The sequence below is a fragment of the Narcine bancroftii genome, chromosome 10 (assembly GCF_036971445.1).
Source record: "Narcine bancroftii isolate sNarBan1 chromosome 10, sNarBan1.hap1, whole genome shotgun sequence".
In the NCBI taxonomy this organism is placed as follows: domain Eukaryota; kingdom Metazoa; phylum Chordata; class Chondrichthyes; order Torpediniformes; family Narcinidae; genus Narcine; species Narcine bancroftii.
In genome coordinates, this window is record NC_091478.1 from 46252334 (window position 1) to 46277617 (window position 25284).

A 25284-nucleotide genomic window follows, 5' to 3' on the forward strand; every position below is an offset into this window, starting at 1 on the left:
TTACAAAACCAAATCTGATAGTAGCAGATGGCAAACTTCTCTCCCAGAGGATGTTGTCACCTTCATGCCCAATTTAACGATAGTAACAGTGAAGTCCCCTGTCCCCTGAGCACCCCCAAGTCACCTGACAATCCTATCCTGTCCATATCTGCAGATGGCGTGATTACTGCCTTCAGGAGAGTGAATCAGAGGAAAGCATCCAGCCCAGATGGAGTACCTGGTCGAGTATTAAAGATCTGTGCTGATCAAATTACCAAAGTAGTCATGGATATCTTCATATTTCATTCCAACAAGGTCAAACAGGCATCAATCATATCACAGTGCCCAAGAGTGCAGTAACCTGCCTTAATAAAAACCAACAAGTAGCACTTCCATCAACAGTGATGAAGTGTTCTGAAAGGCAGGTGATAAAAGAATATCAGCTCCTGTCTGAATGGTGACAAGGATCCATTCCAGTTCACCTATTGTGAAAACAGGTCTACAGCAGATGTTATCTCACTGGCTCCACACAAAGCCCTGGGACACCTGGACATCAAAGATGCATACATCAGGATGCTCTTTATCAACTACAGTTCGGCATTTAACACCATCACCCCTCAAAACTGATCAGCAAATTCCAAGACCTAGGAGTTAACACCCCACTGTGTAATTGGATCATGGACTTCCTCATCTCCAGACAACAATCAGTGAAGATTAGCAAGAACTTCTCCACAATCTCCATCAGTACCAGAGCACCATAGGGCTGTGTTCTTAGCTCCCTGCTCTACTCACTTTAAACCTACGACTGTGTGGCTTGGTACAACAATAACACAATCTACAAATTTGCCGACAATACCACTATAGCAAATTGTATAAAGGAAGGGTATGAGACAGAATACAGAATGAAAACTTGGCTGAATGGCACACCAACAACAACCTTGCACTCAATGTCACCAGAACTAAGGAGCTGATTGTTGACTTCAGGTAAAGAAAGCCAGAGGTATACAATCCAGTGATCATTGGGGATCAGAGGTGTAGAGCATGAGCAAATTTAGGTTCTTGGGAGTCACTATCTCAGAGGATCTTTACTGGATCCAACACACTAATGACATAATGAAGAAAGCACGTCAGCACCTCTACTTCTTCAGGAGTTTGCAGAGATTTGATAAGCACCAGAAATCCTGGCAAATTTCTAGAGGTGTGATAGAAAGTGCGCTGACGAGCTGTATCACTATCTGGTGTAGGAACACCAGTACCTCTCAGAGGTGTAAAGCGCTCCAAAAGGAGGATGGAATTTACATAAATTAGATTTAGAATACAGTTAGTGAGAAGGAAGAAGATAAAGATCATGTGAGGACTGCATATAGACAGAATCCAAAGGTTTGTATGTGATCTAAATTTTCTCAGATATATTTATTTTAATGCAAGCATTGTTAGAAAGGCTGATGAGCTTCGGGCATTGATTGATATGGGATTATGACGTTATTGCTATTAAAGAGACTTAGTTGCAGGAGGGGCAGGACTGGCAGCTTAATGTTCCGGGGTTCCGTTGCTTCAGACGTGATAGAGGGGGCAGGGATGAAGAGTGGCATTGTTAGTCAGGAAAAATATCTCAGCTGTGCAGTCAGGGGAGCCAGGAGGGTTTGTCTACAGAGGCCATATGGGTGGAGTAACAGAAAAGATGTGACCACACTAATAGGGTTGTATTGTAGACCACCCAATAGTCAGAGAGAATTGGAGGAGCAGATCTGTAGAAAGATAGCAAAAAACTGTGATAGTAGGAGATTTTAACTTTCCAATTATTGACTGGGACTCTCATACTGCAAAAGGCTGGATGGCTTGGAGTTTGTGAAATGTGTTCAGGAAAGTTTTCTAAATTAATATATTCAGGTACCAGCAAGAGAGGATCCAGTACTTGATCTCCTATTAGGGAACAAGACAGGTCAAGAGACAGATGCATGTTTAGGTGAATATTTGGAGTCGTGACTATAATGTCATTAGCTTCAAGTTAATTATGGAAAATTATACATCTGGTCCTCATGTTGGGATTCTAAATTGAAAAAAGGCAAACTTTGTAGAAATGAGAAAGAATCAAGGAAGAGAATATTGGGATATGTTGTTTTCTGACAACCCCAACCAACCAATTTTCCCCTGCAACCGTGTCTGCCTGTCCCGCATCGGACTTGTCAGCCACAAACGAGCCTGCAGCTGACGTGGACATTTACCCCCTCCATAAATCTTCGTCTGCGAAGCCAAGCCAAAGAAGAGAAAAAATATTAAGTAAATGAATGGCCTTCAACGGCAAAATTTTGAGAGGGCAGAGTTTGCATGTTCCCGTTAGGATAAAAGGCAAAGTTAACAGGCATAGGGAACCCTGGTTTTCAAAGGATATTGGAGATCTGCTTAAGAAGAGGGAGGAAACAGCAAGTATAGGCAACAAGGAGTTAATGAGGTATTGAAGAATACAGAAAATGCAAAAAAATACTCAAGGAAATCAGGAAGCCAAAAGACACGAGGTTGCATAGGCAGATGATGTGAAGGCAAACCCGAAGGGTGTCTACAATTATTTTTTAAAATATAGTAAGGGACAAAATTGGTCCCCTCGAGGAACCTCGCGTAATGGGGACAATCTTTTTTTTTTGCATCAATATTTACTCAGGAGACTGGTATAATGAAGTCAGGGAAACAAAACAGAAATGCCGTGGAACATTGGATATTAAGGAGGAAGAGGTGCTTGCTGCCTTACAGTGAATAAAAGTAGATAAATTACCCTGGCCAGATATGATATTCCCCCAGACCTTGAGGGAGACTAGTGTAGAAATTGAAGGGGCCCTAGCTGATCTATTCAGACTGCCTTAGCTACAGGTGAGATGCCAGAGGATTGGAGGGTAGATCATGTTGTCCTGATATTTTAAAAAAGGCTCCAAAAATAAACCAGATAATTAGGGAGCCTAAAAGGGTGAGCCTGTCGTGAGTAGTAGGCAAAATATTGGAAAGAGTTCGGAGAAATAGAATATATAGATATTTGGACATCCATGGGCTGATTAAGGACAGTCACAATGGCTTTGTGCATGCTAGGTCTTGTTTAATGAATCTTTTGGAGCTTTTTTGAGTTAACCAAGAAGGTAAATGAAGGAAAGGCTATGGATGTTGTCTACATTGACTTCAGTAAAGCCTGTGACTAGGTCCCAAATGGGAGGTTAGTTCAGAAGGTTATGACACTAGGTATCCATGGAAAGGTTGTAAACTAGATTCATAATTGGCTGTATGGGAGAAAACAGAATGGTAGTGGATGGTTACTTCTCAGAATGGATGCCTGTGACGAGTGGTGTGCCTCAGGGATCTGTCTTGGGATCAAGATTGTATACATCATAATGTGGTAAATTGGATCAGCAAGTTTGCTGATGACACAAAGATAGGAGGTGTTGTAGTCAGCAAAGAAGATTTTCAAAGCTTGCAGAAGGATCCAGACCAACTGGGAGAATGGGCCAGAAAAAAAAGGCAGCTGGAGTTTAATACAGACAAGTGTGAGATTATGCATTTTGGAAGGGCAAACAAGGTAGGACATGGTAGGGCACTAAGGAGTGCAGAGGAGCAGAGATCTGGGAATACAGATACATTTTTCCCTAAAGGTGGCATCAGAAGTGGACAGGATTGTTAAGAAAGCTTTTGGCATCCTAGCCTTTATACATTAAAGTAATGAGTATAGGAGTTGGGATGTTATGTTAGAGTGAACTTGTATAAGACACTAGTGAGCCCAAATTTGGAATATAGTGTGCAGTCTGGGCACTTAATTACAGGAAGGATATCAAAAAGATTGAAAGAGTGCAGAGATTTACAGGGAAATATTAAAAAGGTTAGGAATTTATTCCTTGCAGTGAAGAAGAATGAGGGGAGAGTTGATAGAGGTTTACAAGATTAACAGCGTACACGTGAATAGGCTTTTTACTCTTAGAATGGGGGAGATAAATACAAGAGATCATAGAAAGGGGAAGGTTTAGGGGAATCATTAGGGGAAAGTTCTTCACTCAGAGTGGTGGGAGCATGGAATGAGCTGCATCTGATGTGGTGAATGTGGGCTCCATCTGAAGTTTTAAGAATAAATTGGATAGATAATGGATGGGAGGGGTCTGGAGGTTATGGAGTGGTCAGTGCAACTATGGAAATAATGGTTGGTACAGACTAGAAGGGCCAAATGGCCTGTTTTCTATGATGTAGCGTTCTATGGTTCTAATATAGAAATAACAAGCCAGAATACAGGATGGAAATAAATCTGGTTTGGTGCCAGAACAATGGTCTTGCTTTCAATGACCACCAAGGAGCCTATTATGGTTATGAGGAAGGGGAGGAGGCAACAGGCATGCACTGGTCTTCATTTCGGGGATAGCGGTGGAGTGAATTTGTACCTTCAAGTACCTGGATGCCTACATTATCAGTGGACCTCTCCTGGAGCCAGCAGATCAATCAACTGTGAAGAACATACTCCATCACCTCCATTTTCTGAGGATACTTGGCATGTTGCAGCAGATAGCACGCATGGGTGAGAGGTCCAAGCATGTCTGTAATAGGCTCAGACCTCCCACCCATAGAACACATCTATGTGAGGAGCAGCCTCAAGGAGGAAGCCAACATCATAAAGGACACTTTCTCCCCTCCCCCAACCACAAAATCATCCTGGTCACTATCCTAAACTTAAGACCACTAAAAAGGCCTGTCTGCATAATTGAAAACTTGCACTAACCAAATATTCATCGTTTACCCTTTATATTTATTTGCTATTTTCATATAGGGATAATTTAGTGTGTACATTATAGTTGGTGCACATTATGAGTGCCTGTAGCAAAGAATGTCAGTGCATTGCACATATGTTTACAATATTGCTTCATAAAGGCTTTATTGTACATTTTCCTCGAAAGGCAAGGGCAGTGTCTGCACTTATGCAGCCTGAGGTTCAGCTCCACGCCCCAAAGCTAATAACATAAACATTGCTTACAATGGCAATAGTTATTCCAGAGCTCAGAACGGCTACTGACATTTGTACTCATTTAATTATTTTATAATTTTCTAATTAATATTGAACCTGCACTCAGAAGAAACAGGGTCCTCCTACCAGAGAAATACATTTGCACTGTATTTATTTGGAGATTGGTGGAGTGAGACTGTAGATGTTTGGGGGGGGGGGGGGGGGGTGAAGGAGGAAGGCCCCTTGGACTTACCACATTCAAAGAACAAGAAAGACTACTGGCCCATGAGACCGATGGAATACTTTTTTTGCTGGACCAGAGGTTGTGATCCAAGGGCTCATGGGAGGATTGGGTCAATTTTGTTAAAAAATATAACCAGGGTCCTCAAGTTTCGGTAACACTCTCTTTGTTGTTAACTGAGGCTCGTGAGCCTCCCATACTATCCTAACAGTATGCCAAAGATCTACCCGTATGGATGACACAGCACTTTTATCCCCCCACCAATGGCCATCAATAAATAATTTTTTCTTCTATTAAAAATCTCCTTTCATGGCAACTGTAAAACAAACTTATGTATATGATATTAATTCGGACTAGACCGCAACCACTGATCTTTATAATTTCATTGTTCTTGCACTTTTTAAAAAGTTTTTCACAAAGCAAAGGCAAGCCAATTTTCAGAATGAGACTAAATTTTTTTTACTAGAGTTGGATAGCAAGGTAAATTAGGTCCTATTGCAAGTTGAATCTGCCTCCTCTACTGCCTGGCAATAAAATTTCCCTCATTAACAATGGATTCTTTTACTAATCATTTACCAATAGTCTGCTATAGGGATTGATGATGGGTCCCATTTGTCATCAAATTAAATTGCAGTAAAAACACTGTTGCCCAGAATTCAAGCAACTGGCAAAAAAAATTGCAGAAATAGGAAAAAATCCAAAAGTTTCAAATTGGCAGTTACTTTGCCAGTCATGCAACACGATCACAAGCAACCGGAAAATTACTTATCCAACATCTACCAATCCCCATGGGTACTGGATTTTCCTGTATTTGGATAAAAATGTAGGTGACATGATTATAGGTTGCAGTTGACACACAGATAGGAGGCAATAATGGACAGCAAAGGTTAACCTTAAGATTAAAACAGGATCTATATCAACTGGAAAAGTAGCCAAGAGATGGAATTTAAGTCTGATGTGGGAAGTGATGTACTTTAGGAAGTTAAACCAGGGTAGAACTTGCACAGTAAATGGATCCTGAAGAGTTTTTCTAGAACAAAAGGAGCACAAGTCCATATTTCCCTGAAATCAGCAACAAGTTAGATTGAAGGGGGTCCTTGTAGAGATTTATAAAATCATGAGGCATAGATAAAATTAATGCCAACATCTTTTTCCCAGGGTGGAAGAGTCTAAAACTAGAGGGCAGAGGTGAATAAATGAATGAATAATGAATGTTTAGTCATTGATGCAGTTTCTCCAAGTGCATCAGTTGTAATGAAGACATGCCAAAGAAAATTAAAAGAGAAAAAGTAAAAAATGTTCAGTCAATAGAACACTTTCCTTTACATTATCAGGAATACACACAGATCTTTGTAGAGTTATGATTTGAGTGATAAAGGTTCAAGAGCTTGAGAGCATAGCCAGTGGGACAGGGTCTTTCATCATGTTGACTGCCTTACTGAGTGCCGAGGTTAAAGGTGAAGGGGTTGGGGGGGGGGGGGGGGAGAGAGAAGAGATTTTTAAAAAGACGAACATTATTCCAGAAAGTGAAACAAACACAGGCAGAAGCATAATAGCCCAAATATGCCTGAGACTGTCTGATCTTGGAAGCTAAGCAGGCTCAGGCCTGGTTAGTACTTGAAGAGGAAGAGTCTCGGAACACCAGGTGCTATAGGTTTCTGTGAGGGGTGCTGGACAAAGTGGCAACTCTCTGCCTGCCTTACAGTAGACAAAAGTTAAAGAATTTCATGCATGTTACATTCTAAATGTAGTACAGGTACCTAACCTTTTAACCGGGATTCCGAACACCGCCAACCTCCAAAACCTGGCACTCTTTTCGGTAGATGACATCTGCTCATCGAATATGTTTTTTTTAAAAATAAACACACACGTAACGTTAACTTCCCATAATAAATTAGCATAGTTACTTCCAGAATGGTTGTTCCCACAGGCAGAGCATTTACACTTTATTTAAAGTTAAGGTGATTTCGGAGGTTTGAAGTGGGGTAGGATGAATTAAATATAACTAGGTTTTTAAAAATGTTGAGCAAATATTCTCCTTTTTCAAAGGGAGGACCACAGTCCCCCATTCCTCACTCTCTCAACTTCAGTGGAAAGGTGACTCTTGGACCCTGTCACCCAGTGGGAGAGAAGCAGACAGTGACTGGCTCAATGGGGGCTTAAAAGCTGTCTTCCTTACCTATAATTCCCCCGTGCAGTTGGAACTGTTCTGCATATCCCTAGCTCTAGCAGGGCAGTTCCAACTGCATGGGAAATTTATGGGCATCAAAGATGGCCATTGCTCCCGCATCATGGCTCTCTGGTGAACTCTGGGCTCTGCAGAACTGCACCCTGCTGCCGCATCAGAAGTTAGATTGGGGTGGGGGTGGGGGGACTGACGTGCGCATAGCCCAGGGTGTTGGGGGTGGAGGAACCTCTGGCTCCTGGGCAGGATTAGTGACACCGGTGAGGAGATGTTGGGAATCGGCAACAGCTGATACAAGTATTCTGCTGATGCTACTAGGCTGCATAAAGAAATTTCTCAGTTAACCGAAAATTCCAGATAGCCAATATAGGTCAGATCCCAAGCATTTTGGATAATCTGAAACGTACTGTATGCCCCAAGCTTTTAAAATGTTCCTTTTCATTTTTTTCTACCAACATGCAATACTTGCCAGCATCAGATTTCTTCTGCCATTGATCCGCCCATTCCAACCATCTTCCTATTGGGGGACCTGCAGCATTCACTCTTCTCCTAACCAAGATACAACTTACTACCGTTACTTTGCCAATGTCTCTGCTGCTACAACCCCTTTCAATCCAAGGCTTGGAGCTAATTGTGACACCTTATCAAAGGTTTCTTTTTTAAAATCCATATGTACCGTATAGCATTAAACCAAACTTGTGATGATCATTAATGATGCCTCTAAATCCATCCTAATTCATTCACATTCAGATGAAAATATAAGCAGTCAAGTAAAAAAATAAATATTAAACAGTGGTTAACGGTAAAGTTGTAATTAGACTCATGAGCACTGTTCCCTCAAAGCTAAGGTGTCCGTGCACACACATTCTGCACCCAGCACACAATGGGCGCACAAAAGGCTACTTACCCAAAATAATGTAATTACACTTATTGAAAATAACCTCTTGGCTAACTATTTCTGTTAAACAAGCAGTTAATCATACTTTTATTATTTTAAAACATTCCAATAAAGTTTTATTAGCCAGGAGAGATCGGCTGTGCCAAAATTATCTTGAAATAATTTCATTTACATTTGCGGAAGCATTCAGTGCGAACCTTTTGTTACAAGAAAAATATTTTTGTGCAAACTAACGACTAAAAATTCAAGGGAACATTGCTCATGAGGTCAGTCAATTTCCCATCACCAACCTCTGTTCCTGGGTACTCTGCTGCATGTCGGCAATCATTTTCTCCAAATCGGCATCATTGTAATTCTCCATATAATTTATTTGCTTCCTGCTTCGTCGTTTTGGCCGACCTGATGAGGTTAGTTGCAGCTTCTCTTTTTCAGACTGTTTAGAGTGGGGAGAGAGAAAAAATGCAGCAAGATCAAAACCTCACTTCCCGAATACAACAAAGAGCAACTTAATGATCAGTTTATAATGTACCCATACCTCTTGTCCCAGCAGTGTTCCAATGGTCTTGCTAGCTATGGCAGTGTAGAAAGATTCTTGCTTCTTGCTAAGAGGTGCATAAACCACAACCTCCCGTTTTGGAGGAATATCCAGAGTGACGTCAGATTTCAGCCTTCTCAGCAGGAATGGAGTTAGGATCTGCAAAGGCCAAAGTAATCCACGTCAAGTTTAATAACTAGCACCCACTTGGAAGCTTTCTCCAGTTCACCACTTGGATTCCATAAATACTAGATAAGTTCACAGTGAAGCAGATTTGGGTACTTGCAGCAAGGTATACACATTCTGACAATTATAGAGCACATTGTTCCATATCAATAAGTCACTCTTTCCTTAAGTCTTTTTTTACTGAATAGTTTGTCAATCCATACCAAAAGAGGATGTACTGTGATCTCCTAACTTCTCCTAACTTGATCCACTATCATTCAAACAAATATTATTGCACACAAAAGGCTTTATCAGGTGCATTCTCCGCTAAGAATGCGCCTGAAGAAGCAGAAGCAGCCATTTAAATTGCAGTTCAGGTGGCAGCGTTGAAAGTGCAGCACTGGCCACCTGAAAGGACAGCTGTGCCGGGATGCGCATCTGAGTGCATTCCGGCTCCTGTCCCTTGGGCTGTCAAGTCAGGATGGGTGGCTCTCAGCTGGGACAGCCAGCGTGGGCTATCAGCGCGGGATGTCCCCACGCTGATCCCGCTGCCCCACTCTCTGCCCACTCATGGGGCTGGAGCGGCTGGCAGGGGGAATATGGGGGCGCTCAAGTCGGGTACCGGCATTGTTTCAGCCAGCCCCCTTCTATCCTGGCAGCCACCCCCTTCTTCCCACTCCCGAAATCTATATTAACTGGAAAAGTAGCTAAGAAATGAAATGGAATTTCAGTCTGATGTGGCCATTGTGCTGCGGAGTTATCCTTCTCGGAGGAGGGTTACCAAGCTCACCTTGCAGGAGCCTCCTGCATATTCACGTGGCCTTCCCACAGCCGCATTTTGCCAAAATATGCGGCTTTATAAGCGGGGCAATTTGGCCACCTGAAAGTGCCTAAACAAAATGTCACTGACGTGCAACAGATTTCCAAAAGGTTTGCTTCCTGAAAAGTAACTGGGGATTATGTTAGGCATCTTCAAGCTGAACACAATTTCAAATTTGCAGTATCATGTAAGAAGTTGGAGAAACATTAAATAAGTTTTCTGCACATGTTGCACAACAAATGTCTTGATCACCAATTTTACAACTGAAGTTGAGCTCATAGACCTTTTTAACAAGTGCAGTCATGCTACATCGAGCATATACTCGCCACAAATGTTACAGAATATTTCACAGCTATTGCGATATTGACAAGCCATTTCTGATGTATTTAATCTTCCTGAAGACAATAAATACTACTGTTAAGTACACTCACGACGCTATTGCCTGAAGAACATGTGCATTAACATAGCCTTTCTGCATCAATCCTAACAAAGCATGCCCAGGCCAAAGACTATATTTACATAGCACCTACATTACCTACTAGTAGACAAAATTTGACAAGAAATCAGAAAAATAAGTTACATTTTTTTTAAAAAACAGTATGTGATAGGAAAATTTTATTGATTTTCATGATCGGCACCCAAAATCAAAGTTTTCGCTGTTCATTGTTCTTTGGCCTTTTATACTTGGTGGATTTGTAAACAGGTTAGCTGAGTAATAAAATTTCCGAGTATTATAAATAACCATTTCTATTTTATACTTGGTCTTTGTCTCCGCATATTTTCCAGTGAATGACAATTTTCAGAACTAGTCTTTAACATTTCAGTTTATCCACATGTAAAAGTCTGATTTTTTAATGCTCTGCTGAGTGAAATATACAATTTGCTCTTCAATTTCAATCATTTCCTTTCAGCCTCCTCCATTCCAAACAAAACCCTAGTTTAATCTATCTTTCTTCAATGCCACAATTTTCTAGACTGCCAAACTCCTAGTCTAGCACCCTCTCTATTCACACACTTCCTGTAACATTTGAGATCAATACAGTGGTAATCACACTGTGGTCTGTGTAGCACAGTGCTCCACACTCATCCGCTCCCCACTGTTTCAATCTTCCCCCCTCCTTTAGCAGCTGTCTCCATCTTCACCATTCCCTCCCTCTTTCAGGTGCCAACTGCTTCCCCAACACTCTCCTGTTGTGCTTCAACACCCAACTCCATCCATCTTCAATCTCCTCTTCTCCTTTTTAATACTGTCTGCCTTCTCGCCTTTCTCAGACCAGGGTTTCATCCAGAAATGCCGAACATCCATTTCTTTCCAGTTGCCACTTAATCCACTGTTCCTCCACTAGTTTTTTTGTTTCAACTCAAGATCACATCAAAACTCTCTACACTCCACAATCCTACAGCTGTCGTCAACAATGGTGAACAGTTAAAAGTGCAAACAGAAGAACCCCAAATGCAGAAACACTCATGATATTTCACAAGTGCTGTGTGAATTTGGAGTGTGAAAATCTGCTAACCTATGAATAAACAGCTAGAGATTGGAATTAGGCTGAACATTTTTCTTCAGCTGTGCAAGACACTGGGTCAAATAGCCCCCTTTGTGCAATAAATTTCCATGATTTAATTTTGTTTTAATATTTATAATGTACACCAACAGACAAATTAAAGAAAAATGTTTGGAAAAGAATCAGTTACTTGAAACATTGAAATACATTCAATTAATCGCCTCAAAATTGAACCGAATAGAGGAATGTAAACAAGTGGAGACGGAAACTACACGAAGAGAACAAATGATAAACATCAACATTAGGGCTCAACAATTAATTATGTATTTTCATAAAAGGTGATTACCTGGTGAAGCATGTGAAGAATACTTTGCTCCTGTTCTTTGGCAACTATATCTTCAACATTTTCTGTGATGTTTGAAATGGCAAACCAAGATTCAAAACTGTGGATCAAAGAATGTATTGAGCATAATCAAACTAAATTCATTACCCTCTACATCATTTAACTTCTTAATTACATATTTTCAGGTTCAGCCTCATGACACTGGTCACTGACAAAGTGGAGTATCTCCTTTAATTACCCAATATGCAAGCAATAAAAAAAGTACCTTCTCTCAGTTGTCATGTTTTCATAGCAAGGTTATTTTCTTGGAAGACCACAATCAGTATGAATTGAAAACACCTCCTTACTGATCATTAATGCAGGCGCATCCCAAGAATGCAAGCTCTACTCATTATACACCCGCAAATGTGTGGCCAGGCACAATTCCAATGAAATCTAAAAAGTTTGCCTATGACACCACAGTTGTCGGCAGAATCACAAACGGCAATGAGGAAGCGTAGCGGAGGGAGATGGATCAGCTCATTAAATGGTGTAACGACAACAACCTTGTGTTCAACATCAGCAAAACCAAGGAGATGATTGTGGACTTCTGGAGGAAGTCAGGGGAACACGACCCAGTCCTCATTGATGGCTAAGTAGTGGAGAGGGGGCCTAAATAGTAGGCTTTCCAAATTCCTGGGTGCCAACATCACAGAGGATCCATCCTGGAGCCTCCACATTGATGCAATCACAATCACCAGCGGCTATACTTTGTAAGGTGTTTGAGGAGATTCGGTATGTCACCAAAGACTCACTTAAACTTCTACAGATGCACCATGGAGAGCATTCTGGCTGGTTGCATCATTGTCTGCTATGGAGGCGCTAACTTTCAGGATAAGAATAAACTTCATAGGATTGTTAACTCGGCCTGTGACATCACAGGCACCAGACTTCACTCCATCGAGGACATTTACATGAGGCAGTATCTTAATAAACCGGCCCCTATCCTCAAAGACTCCAACCACCCAGGTCATGCCCTCTTCACTTTGCTACCATCACAAAAAAGATAAAGACAAGCACACAGTGGCACAAGAACACTTTCCCCACTGCCATCAGATTCTTGAATAATCAATGAACTAAAGACACTTCCTTTCTTTTCGTGCACAATTATTGTTATTTTTTTTATAGTAAGGTCGTTAGATTGTTATATCTATGTTTGCACTGTATGACGCTGCCGCAAAATACTGAATTTCATGACTTATAAATCCTGATACTGATTCTAATTTGCATTTGTCACTTACTTTATCAAGATTTCACTTAAATTCATCTCACTTATGTTATGTAACAGACTAATCATCTGCCCCATTCATGGCTTAAAAATTAAAAACCTGTCCTGGTTAAAAGGTGAGGAGAACTCAAAAGTCAATAAAAAATTCAAAACTTATGGACTTTTCTAAGCACTGAATGTACTCTAGTGTTTTACCAAACAGAATCCAAGAAGGCACGGTTGGCGTAGTGGTTAGTGCCAAAGATCAGAACGAGGGTTCGAATCCCACGCTGTCTGTAAGGAGCTTGTACGTTCTTCTTGTGTCTGCATGGATTTTTCATGGGGGCTCTGGTTTCCTCCCACCATTAAAAACTTACCAGTGTGTAGGTTAATTGGGTGTAAATTGAGCAGCATGGACTCGTGGGCCAAAATGTCCTGTCTCTGGGCTGAATGTCTAAATCTTAAAAATTTATTTTTTTAATTTAAAAACAATGTTCTTGTGACAGAACAGGTTTGCTTTTCACTCAAACACAGATGTTAACTGCAATATTTGAACAGCAAACCCAGACAAGTCCTATAAAACATGTACACCAAATGCAACTAAAACTTCCATTGTGATAAATCCTTCAACAAATTCAAATTCAATAAACTGCACTCTCAAATGGCTACCTTTTCAAGTCATCAAATACATCAGGCAGGAGGAAATTGAGCAACGACCAGAGTTCAGCCAAGTTATTCTGTAATGGGGTTCCAGTCAACAGCAGCTTGTTGTCAGTATTGAATCTTTTCAACTCTTGAATCAGACGACAGTTTAAGTTCTTGATTCTATGGCCTTCATCCACTATGAGATATTTCCAGTGAAATTTCTGTTCATTTTGTAGAGAAAAAATATACAGCATTAGATTTTCAATGAAAGCTGATTGGTGATTCAGGAGTTGAGGCATGTCCCTTTCCCTTTTAGTTCAAATGTTGAAGAGTGGAGTCTCCTCGGGCATGGAATCCATTAGCATTTCACTTTCATCCAAACAAGCAGGAAGGCACACCAATGCCTCTACCTCCTCAGATCTCACAGTAAATTCTGCACATCCCCTATGTTCCTCACTAATTTTTATGGAGCACCATAAAATGTATGACAGATCAGTTTGGTGCAGGAACTGGCCTCCTAAGATTGAGAAAAACTGTAAAGTTGTGAACACAGCTCAGGCCATCATACAAAATATCCTCCCTTCTATCTTCGCCAGCTGTCTTGGGGGAAAAAAGCCCAACATAGTTAAAGAATACATTTCACCTTGGTCAAATTTTTTCTTATCCCTTCCATCAGGGAGAACATACACCTATTAAAAGCTCTGATCCAATTGCAGTTTTTTTTCCTGCAGTTAACATTTAAGATTACCAAACTTTTCAATGGACCTCTCATCAGTACATGCCTTGCACCCCTTAGATAAACGTTTTCTCTTCAATACTGTATCCTGCACTTTAGTTTTATGTGAAAGTATACCCTGCAATTTTGTTTTATTGCAACATTGTTTTATTCTTGGACTTCCTTCTATACAATATAGGTTAACTTACCCTGAGGCTTGCAAAACAGTTTTTTCTCTACTACACCTCAGTGCACATTACAATAATTCAATTCATATTCATGCTTAGCTAATCACCGTATTTATTTTTTTATTTTTTATTTTTTTATTTTTCACACCATAAACCACATTGATCAAGATACATACATTTTCCTTTTCAAATATATAGTGTCGTTTTCTCCCTCCCTCCTCCCATCCCACCCTCCCTACCTCCCCTCCCATTCATTTAAAGTACAGAATCTAAGATACATTAAACCAGTCAAACAATGTTGTCACTCAATAAAAATAAACAAGAAATTCCAGAGTCAATTCTTTTCATTTTCTTCTCCTTCTGTCATTTTAGGTGGTAGATGTCCCCGGTAGGTTTTCTCTATTGTGTTTCATGTATGGCTCCCATATTTTTTTCAAATATTGCAATATTATTTCTTAAATTATATGTCATTTTTTCTAATGGAATACATTTATTCATTTCTATATACCATTGTTGTATTCTCAAGTTATCTTCTAATTTCCAGGCTGACATAATACATTTTTTTGCTACGGCTCCCCCCCACCCCGGTCTTGTATACAATGGTGACATTTTGATGCCGCCATTTGTGCACTGAAATGCCATTGTAGTGGAGGCTTTTATCCGCAAGATAGTGACAGGAGAAAAGCGCTCCAACTACACTATTACATACAAACTAAAAGTCATAATGTACGCTAAGGAGCATGGTAATTGAGCAGAAGTTAAAGGTCTTGGAGCACCACCTACAGCAAAACTTAGACGGCATCACATTCGGAACATTAAACCTAGCAGAGCTCACAGGGCTGACCCAAGATTTCAGTTCTGGAGGGAACTATTCACTTTGTCCAAAACATCCCAAATTATACCAAATAAACACTCAAGTTCAAGTGAGCTTGATTTCAAGATAGGGAAGTCATGAGTGGGCTTGCTCAGAACCAATCTAATGATAGAAAATACAGTACAGAAGACCTAACCTTTTATCAGGAATTCTGAAAAACAGCAACCTCCAAAAGAGGACTTTTTTTGGTAGATGACATTTGCTCAAAGATGGAATTTGACATCGATGAGTGTGATCATCACTTTATAAGAGCGATTTGGTCCTGTACCATCGCTGATTAGCATGATCCTTACTTTCTAAGAGCCCCTCCCTGCCATGTGTCATCGCCACCCATCCTACCAGTCGACACTACCTGTCATAAGCCTCTGTGAACCCTTTGAACATGGCAAAGGGCTATAGAGTCCCCTATGGGGAGCAGTGAGATGCAGAAAAGAAAACATCTCTCATTATCGATGGCACAGCAGGTGGCCCAAGCTTGATCGGGGTGTATTTGTGCATCGTCTAATGGAAGATTATGGTATGGGATTATCCACTATGTAGGATTTGAGGGAATAGAACAAACAGTTATTGAAGTTTTAGTGAGAGTGATGACCACAGATCAATGAATAAAAGGAAAACTTTGCATAGGGCAAAAAATGTAGATATTGATCAAGTGCTTATTGAATGAATGTGACAATGAAGAAATGAACGCATGCCACTGACTGGTCTACTTGTAATGAAACCAGCTTGAAAATTCCACGAAGAACTGAACCTTGAAGATGAGTGTGGTTGGCTGCAAGAATTTAAATTGTGTCATAGTGTAAAGTATCTTAATATCTGTGGTGAAAAAGCTTCTGCATATGATGATGCAGTGGAACATTATAGAGATGAATTTGAAGGTTTTCATGTCAGTAACGGGAGGAGGATCATTGACCTCAGTGCCTACGCCAAAGTGTTGCAGCAGAAAATCTAAGCACGTTAGAGGCAATTGACATCAAAGAAGCGCTGAACATTGTCCATGATGCACCCTTGAGTGATGGGGAAATTGCTGAAATAATGTTACATACTGATAAGCAGGAGTCACGATGAGGACGAAAACACTGTGCGCACAGGTGAAAAAATGCCTATTGATGTTATGGTTAAATGTGCGATCTGTTAATCGGTGGGATGGAACAACATCCATTGTTCAGTGAGCATGAGGTGATGGCTCCTTATTCAATTAGAGAGACTGCTCAGACAAAAACTTCTTTCAACGGACGACACTAGGTCTTTACAAAGTTAATTCTGATGCAACGTTTCAGTGTAATGTACATTTACTCTGCTTGAGATGTGAGCCAGTTTATTAATGATACAGTGGAACCCAGATTTAACGCGAACCTGGACATAACACTATCAGCCAGTGGATCCTTTTTTTCCTCTTTCAAGAATTGAAATTGTTTTCAGATCAAAATGGAACACACCTTTAGAAGACAAAAAAAAAATTTCAGTCAAAGTTAAGTTTCACGCACTTGATGCGATCAAGAATAAAAGTCAAACCCAAGTTGCATGCAACCTCTGCATAACTGAATCAACACTGTGGCTGCAAATCTCAGGGACATAAGTTGCATGCATTACTTTGGAAAGTTGAGAGGTGGAACTAAAGGCCAAATGCATGAACACAGCCAAAGAGGTCAGCCTTGATGACTCCATATGAGTGGTTTGTTCAAGCACGCTCAGAAGGCTTTCCAATTTCCAGGCCTATTCTCAAATCTCAATACAAGAAGTTTGACCAGTTGATCAAAAGAGAAACCTCACAGTTCAAAGCTAGCAATGGATGGCTAAACAGTTTAAATGACATCACGGGATTTCTCAAGTGTTAAGTGTCTGGAGAAATTCGCTCAGGCAACAATGCCACTGCCAGTGGATACCCAGCAGAACTAAAATCTCTTTTAGAAGAAGGTGGCTATGTCAAAGAACAAGGGTACAACTGTGACAAAACAGGCCTCTGCTACAAAATGATCCCAGACTGCACACTGTCTAGCAATGACACCCTTTAATGTGAGGGGTTCAAACAATTCAATGAACACGTGACATTGTTATTTTGTATTAACAAGACTAGAATATACAAGTTAAAATCGTTCATGACTGGCAAATTTTGCTTGCCCCGCTTTTTCCATGAAGTTGTTACCATTCAAGTACATACATGGATGACCAGTGTCATCTTTGAGGATTGGCTTTATATAACCGATCACTGGAGTCCACCTTCATTTGCATAAGCAAAAGCTGGAACGTAAATTTCTATTGTTTGACAACTGTCCCACCCACCCACCAGCTGCTAACCTATTAAGCCACAACGAAAAGATCAGAGTTTCTTACCTCCAAAAGAACACTACATCCAAGATCCAGCCCCTGGATCAGGGGATCATCTCAGTGTTCAAGCAGAATTACAGACGTGAATTAATTAATTCATAGTGTAACAGATTAGGTTATATTTTATATAAATATGTTTTAAATTGTGGGATTTTTAGTTAGGTCACACAAAGATACAAATACTTCTCAACACAGATTTCATTTAAAATGCCAGTGCTCTGCTCAAGCCAGACAGTCCAGGTTCCAAATACCTTTGCAAAAATTTTGAAGAATGCCTATAGGACTTTACAAGTATGTGTTAATTGGACACATTGTGGAGTAATGGGTTACTGTTTTGGAAAGCATCAGATGAACGAACTCAGATTAGGTCCGGAGCCACATTCTGTCTGAATGCAGTTGGCTATTCTAAGAGGATCACGTGAGTTTTCTCTGAGTGAGGGTGAAACTGCAACAGCTGGGACTGGAACATGATAAACTGGCAAGCTTGTGGAAACACCCCATTTTGAAGACAGGTTGTGAGTTCTTAGTTCAGCATATTCAAAACTCTACAAGAGGAAATGGCTGGCTGTATAATGTTTCATTTGAATTAAGGGAAACAGAAAGCAAAACCCTGATGGGGCAAGTTTCTTCAGCAAGACAATGAAGTGGCTGATCAGAAGGAATCAGTTTGTGTCCAACGAGCAACATCTCTCTCTCTCTGTGTGCGAAAACCAACAGGAACCTTCCTGAGCAGTAACCTTTCAAGCACTAAAGCCTGGTGAAATTCATAGATCTTTAATTCTGTGCACAATATAATAATTGCCTGACACCAGTGACCTTGGAGGAATGAGCAGTGAGATTGGACTATGAATCAAAGAACTTTTCTGAGCTTGTGCTTGTGCATACACGTGTGCTTAAAATTTGAAACAGGTTGTTAAAAGTAACAAGTTAATTTGATCATGTTTAAAGCTAATTAAAAGCAACTTTTATTTGAAGTTAACATTTGTCTTGGTGAATTTCTATGGCTACTGGGTTTTGGGGTTTTCTGGGCCCATAGACAAATCAACAATGCTGAGAGACTTTCTGAAAAGCACAAATGTTAAAGAAGTTTGCCATTTTGGTGGGAAGGGCTGGGCAGCAGTCAACTCCTCGTGTGTAAAAAAAATGCTGTGAGAAGGATCTGGGTCCAGTCTTTTCATCATGAAATTCCACCAAGGTGAAAATGATGATAAGCAAGAATTCTACGGCTTCACAGATGAAGAGGTGGGTGAGGCACAGAGGCTGTTTCCAATTAGCAAAGAGGATTTTCACCAGTGGTTCTCTGCTGATTATGAATGCCCAACATGAACATCTGATAAACTCAGATATTGTCCGTAACGTTACTATAGCATGGGTTCCCGAACTGCAGAAGGTTGACAATAATGAGCCTCCACCCTTACCCCCGAAAGTGTATAAAGCAATTGAGTACCTTAAGGCTGGAAATCTAGGATGTGGACCACAAAAATTCTCGAGCTCAGAAGTATTTTGGATTTGCTCACCGCCAGCAGCATGCTGCGTTCAGGCAATGAGCACTCAATTGCTTTTTTGAGAAATAAGACATTTTTTTTAAATGATGTAAATTATAGGTATTGTATGTGTTCTTTATGTTTTTTTTTAAATGCTGTTTTCGTGACCCCAATTTACCACGACTCCACTTTTTTTGCGATCCGATTTTTTGGACCCAAACCAATACAAGGTTCCACTGTATTATGGTCTTTATGTAAATTTATTTAACATCCCACACCCCTGTTTTATGTGATTTTGAAACATGCATTTGCTTAAAGGGACCACCATTTTAAAATGATTCCGAAATCCAGAAGATTCCAAACAACAGCAAGTGTCCGGTCCTGATGATTCCAGATAAAAGGTTAGGCACCTGTACTCAATTTGATTGCTTGTGGCATCTGCTGCAGCAGCATCACTAAATTTATTTAATCTTGCTTCTCTTTTTAAGTCACTTCTGGCCCAGACACCCGGGACCGGAAGTGGCATCATCACATCCCCGCTACGCACGTGAAGAGTGCAGGGCTTTAAGTGGAGATGATGGGAGCCGCACGCCACCTTATGGGCTAGCTGTGCCAGCGGCAATCGGGCCCGCAGCATTACACAGCCACTCGGCCAGTGACACCACCCCTCTCCCCCCAGAATCGTCACCCAAAGGAGATAAACCGGCTGTGAGCACAATCAGTGGACACCCTCGTCTCCTGAGCTGTGGGCAGTGAATAAGGGTGGACAGGTCCAAATGTGCTGGTTGGCGTCTGTCCATGGAAACAGGTCACATTGTCCCCCAATGTCCAAAGTGTACACAACCCATCCCTTTTGATTACATGGAAAGGGCCATTGCAATGGAGATCCTGGAGCTTGTCTGTGCACGAAGAGAAAGTCAGTGACAAGGAGGGCTGGAGGCACATGCTGTTTGGAGGGTCCATGTCACTTGGTTAGAATCAGCGTTCTCATTGCAACGTGGAGTCAAAGCTGCTGCAGCACGCCCATATCGGAAGGGCAGTAGTTGGACGAGAAGTGAACGTAACCTGGAACCGAGAGAACTGAACCGTAAACCATCCCTGCGGACACGGGCACGTCTTCCTTTGGGGTGGTGCAGATGGGCCGAGAGTCAGGCTTTGAGTGTAGCCTTGAGCTGCCGGTGGAAACATTTCACACCTTTGGACACTGTAGCAGTTGTGTGCCACAAAAGTGCTCAAGGACAGTCCATAATGCGGAGGTGAATTGCAATCCGTGGTCCAAGGTGACATGTGTGGGAATTCAGAATCTTGTGATCCAATTGGCAATAAATGCTCTGGTGAACATCTCAGCATTGCTGGATGGCAATGGGATGACTTCTGGCCATTGTGTGAACTGGTCTCCGACCAGGAGGATGTATCTTGTTCTGAGACACTGGCAGTGATCTGACCAGGTCTACATGCACAAGCTTAAACGTCGGCGCACCGTTTGTTGTGCTGCTGTATTCTGCAAGTTTGGCAATGGGTACATGTTTGGGTCCACTGCGTGATGTTTTTCTCAAGTCCATGCCATACATGTCCTGCAGATGGACTAGGATTTGATGATATCCCTTGGAAAAGACACAGCAATTGTGGATGTGAGCAGTGAAATCTTTGACGTGCGGAATAGGGTATCTGTCGGGTGTAGTCACATCGTTGAGCCTGCAGTTGTTCCCACAGGTTCTCCACCCACCAGTGTTCTTTGGCACCATGTTTAACAGTGATGCCCAAGGACTGTTAGAACCTCAAATGATACCCAATTCCTCCATGCCAGCAAACTTTGCCTTGGCCTGCTGCAGTTTATCTGACTAGAGGAAATGAGCCTGGTGTAAATCAGCGGGCCAGTGGTGTTGACGTAATGAGCCACGCCATGAGCCGTTTGTGGCATTAAATTTAGGAGTGAGCACGCTATGAAATTCGTTGAGCAGGGCAGCATAGGCGTTAGTGCATCGAGTGTGCACCCAGAGTAGGAAGACTCATCGTTTGTTGCTTGTCAGAGGGCACGTTTGGAAAGTTGTGGCATTGACTAGCTTCCTTTGCTTAACGTCAATGAGTAGGTCATGGGCCCGGAGGAAATCTGCATCCAAGATGGGCTGTGTGACGCAAGCCAAAATGAAATCCTAATGGAACATCGCCTCCCCTATCTTAATCGTGACACACTGCGTGCCAAAGTTGGGGATGGAAATTTTGTTTGCAGCTTGAAGGGCTGGTCCCTGCCGCTCATGCATCTTTTCGAAGTAAATGGGTGGGACCAAACTGAGTTCAGCGCCTGTGTCTTCGAGAAATTTGCGCTCATGAGCTTCATCGTGAAAATAAGAGGAAGCCAATGCTCGTGCAAGCTGCCGAGACCACTATTCACAGCTGGCTTTGTCATTCCCTGAGGAATTTTCAGGCTTGGCACCACAGCCAAGGTAGGTACACGGGCACACATGTGCAGGCATTTTTCCCCCACTGGCCATGATAGAAACACCATTCTCGGCATGCTCATTTCTTCTTGTTTGGACTGCAACTACAGGTGGTGAGCAGGGCACAGGAGCTGCCTCTGCTGAGACCACGGTCTGTATACGGGTGGACTCTTGCCATGGTGTGAAGTAGGGTCTATCAGCTTCTCAGGCTACGTCATGCAGACATCTAAAATCCATTTTCGCTATCGGTATGGAGAAGTGACCAGAGAGCTTCTCCAAGAATAGGATCTCAAAGAGAAAGCAATTGGAATGGCTGCCTGCTAGTGTAAACATTTCGTTCATTAAATTTCTGTCGCCCAACCCTTCCAATGTTCAAGAGGCGCGTGCCACGTCCATGCCTAGTTAATTCCAGTGTCCAGGAGGAACTGCTGGAATCTGGTTTACTGGTTTTCTGCCAAGGATGGCCAATAAATTCACTCACCTTAGCTGCTGTAGCAGCGTCCTGCACTCCAATGACATGCCAAAATTTCGTTGTCTTCAGCGGTTATACCACGGAGGCAGAACTGGATCTCAAGCCTGGTTGAGTCAGACGTGAGGCTGGTAAACCCAGAAAGGAGGCATGTAAATGCCTACTGTGTTAACTAAAGCTTTGGCTGAATCTTAGTCGGGGTCACCAATTGTGGTATCTGCTGCAGCAGCGCTGCTATATCAATGCGCCAGACACAGTAGTTAGACAGCAAGGACGTTTATTCAAACTTGCCTCTCTTTTTAAGTCACTTCTGGCCCAGACATCTAGGTCCAAAAATGGTGTCATCACATCCCTATGATGCATATGAAGAGTGCTGGGCTTTAAATGGCGATGACTGTACCCCGCGCCATCTTATGGTCAAGTCCCTAACCCACCCTATGTGCTGAGATTCAGCCCTCTCCATTACGCGGCCATTTGCCCAGCTGCACAAGCAGCGATTAGGCCTGCTATCTTATGCAGCCACTTGGCCTGCTACATGTTCATTTTTTTTATATATTTTTGATTTTTAAGAATATATCCCCACACACACCAAAAAACGGAATCAATGAATGTATACATTAATATATACAAAATCTACAGAAAAAATTATATCCTTAAAACCCTAGAAATAACCCCTCCATATCATAATAGAAAGGAAAAGAAACAGCTCTATTTGTTTTGGCAACAGAGCCATTAGCTGAACTTATCAGATTGGATCAAGACACAAAGGGATTTAAAGTGGACAAGGAAGAATATAAAATTAATATTTTGCAGATGAATTCTAATTTATTTGGCTGACCTAGCCGGTTCCTTGGTTAGGCTCAATACTGCATTAGATAATCATAGAATAGTCTCTGGTTATAAAAATAAATTGGGACAAAAGTGAAATTTTACTTTTAGCTAATGTAGATGATACTCAATATCAACATCGCAGTCACTTTAATTGGGTTAAAACAGAAATGAAATATTTGGGGATCAAATTTAATAGTAATTTAAAGGATTTATATGAACTTAATCATCTCCCCTTGCTGCAAAAACAAACTGAGGAGGTCCAACATAAATGGATGAATCTGCCTATCACATAATTGGGCATTCAACTGTATTAAAATGAAAATAATGCTGAGACTTCAATATATTCTTCAATCATAACCTATCCTATTATCTGCTTTTTTTTTTTAAGATTTAAATGGACATGTTTGTTTATTTTTAAGAATCTCCATGGAAAAAAATGACCAGGGATTATAAAATAGGAGGGTTAAAACTACCTGATTTTAAGAAATATTTAGTTGCACAGACTGGATTTGTTGCTTTCTTATTTAATCAGATGGTCATTCTTTCCTGGGATACAATTGGTTGGTGCATGATTGAAGAGATGACAGAAGAATCTGTACATAAATGGGTCTCTAAATTAATCAGGAAAAAAAAACAAATAATCCTCCAAAGAGGCAATTAGTTATGTCTGGGACAAGATCAAACAATCTATGGCACTAAAAGAGGGATTATCCTCAAAGATACCTTTATTTCAAAATATAATATCCATCACTTTGGGAAATAACATTTTAAACACCTAGTGGCAATCAAGAAGTAATTCATGTTTTTTGAGAAACTAAGAAATAAATTTGACTAATAGAAAATTCTTCTGCTATCTACAATTACGATCTTTTTTTAAAGGATAAGTTGAGACCATTACTGCCCCTATCAGTGTACATAAACATGGAGGTTCTCCAAGACCAAAAGCCAAAATTTGGGTTACATAGATCTCTAGAAAGATGGGAATCGGATTTGGACATTGTAATTGATCAACAATGCTAGTCAAATTTATATTTAGATAGTATGACAACTCTTATTAATTCAAGATATAGAATGATACATTTCAATTATTTTTTAAATCAACTGTCACACAAAAATAAATTAGAAATCTCATATGCATTTTAGGTGTGGCATAGATATTGGTACTTTTATACATTCTACCTAGTTATGCATTAAATTAAGACCTTTTTGGATAAATTTGGGGGATATTATTGATTGCTCATGGTTGCTTCACACAACCAATCCAAAAATATATTAAACCAAGATTAGATCAAGTTGGGAAATGATGAATCATTGCCGATCTTGATAATACTCTTAAAATGAAGTCCCAAAGGAACTCCATTGAATTTAGTGTACATAGCCAACTCATGATACTCCACAACTACCTTTGATGTGATAAACCCATATGACACTGAATTTTATCAGAGAAGTTTCTGGTCATAAATATGAACAGGTGATTTATTATTGTGGTGTGGATAGTGGACAAGCTCACCAGTCAAATGGAAGATTCCTGCTCTTCAGTAAATGCCAAAGAAAGGTCCATTCCAACAGCCAAAGGATAACACAATGGATAAATTAAGATATCGTCAAATTTACACTTGATTTTGAACAAAGCCTTCCAGCTTTCATGGAGAGCTGTGGGACAGGACACCAAAACCCCAATGGAATTTGGACACAGCTTGAACTTCTGACAACCACTAAAATTACACTTCCCTCTCCCCACAACCAAAACCAAGCATCCGCTTGCCTCATTCACCTGAAAATGTTTCCTGTCTCTCATTGCAATTTCGTAAGAAGTGATGATCACTGGTAGGATGCGTAGTGACCCCTGTCGTTTGTTAATTTTACGTAGCTTTTGATGACGATCTTTTTGGCTTCCATGATAAAGGAGCACAGGAATCTAAGACAAAGGAAAAAAAGATGTACTCCAAATTCTAAATTGTAACAAAGTCAGGATCAACCACACCAATCTCACCTCTGGTGTGAATCTCTTGAATTCAGACACCCAATTTGGTAGAGTTGACAAAGGACCACAGACAAAGAAAGGTCCTGGAACCCCTCGCTCCACCATCATAGCTATCATGGCAATGCATTGGACTGTCTTTCCCAGGCCCATCTCATCTGCTAGAATTCCATTAATACCATTTTCCCACAGCATCTGATGGAAAAATACATTAGTTAGCAGTCAAAGATCAAGTCAAGTTTATTGGCATCTGATTGCACAAGTATAACTCAATGAAATAGCATTCTCTGATCCTCAATCCAAAACATTCAGACACATCCAGACAAATAATACATATGCAGGATAATTATTTTATATATAAAAATATTGTTTTGTGCGAATGAGGGTCTCGACAGTAAGTGTGAGCAGTTCCTTTGCTCGTTCAACATTCTCACACAAATCCACCCAAAAT

At 40.9% G+C, this 25284-nt stretch overlaps 1 protein-coding gene across 4 annotated transcripts in view; it reads right to left on the reverse strand.

The window, feature by feature from the left end:
* hells (helicase, lymphoid specific) overlaps positions 1-25284 on the reverse strand; it is a 118361-nt gene that overhangs the window by 64886 nt on the left and 28191 nt on the right. For all 4 annotated transcript variants that reach the window (XM_069900837.1, XM_069900836.1, XM_069900835.1 and 1 more), the window contains exons 9-14: positions 24846-25028; positions 24627-24770; positions 13550-13746; positions 11638-11734; positions 8802-8960; positions 8557-8699 (exon numbers count right to left, since the gene is read on the reverse strand). In XM_069900837.1, coding sequence (XP_069756938.1) covers positions 8557-8699; positions 8802-8960; positions 11638-11734; positions 13550-13746; positions 24627-24770; positions 24846-25028 — 923 coding nt within the window. The remainder of the gene's footprint in view (positions 1-8556; positions 8700-8801; positions 8961-11637; positions 11735-13549; positions 13747-24626; positions 24771-24845; positions 25029-25284) is intronic.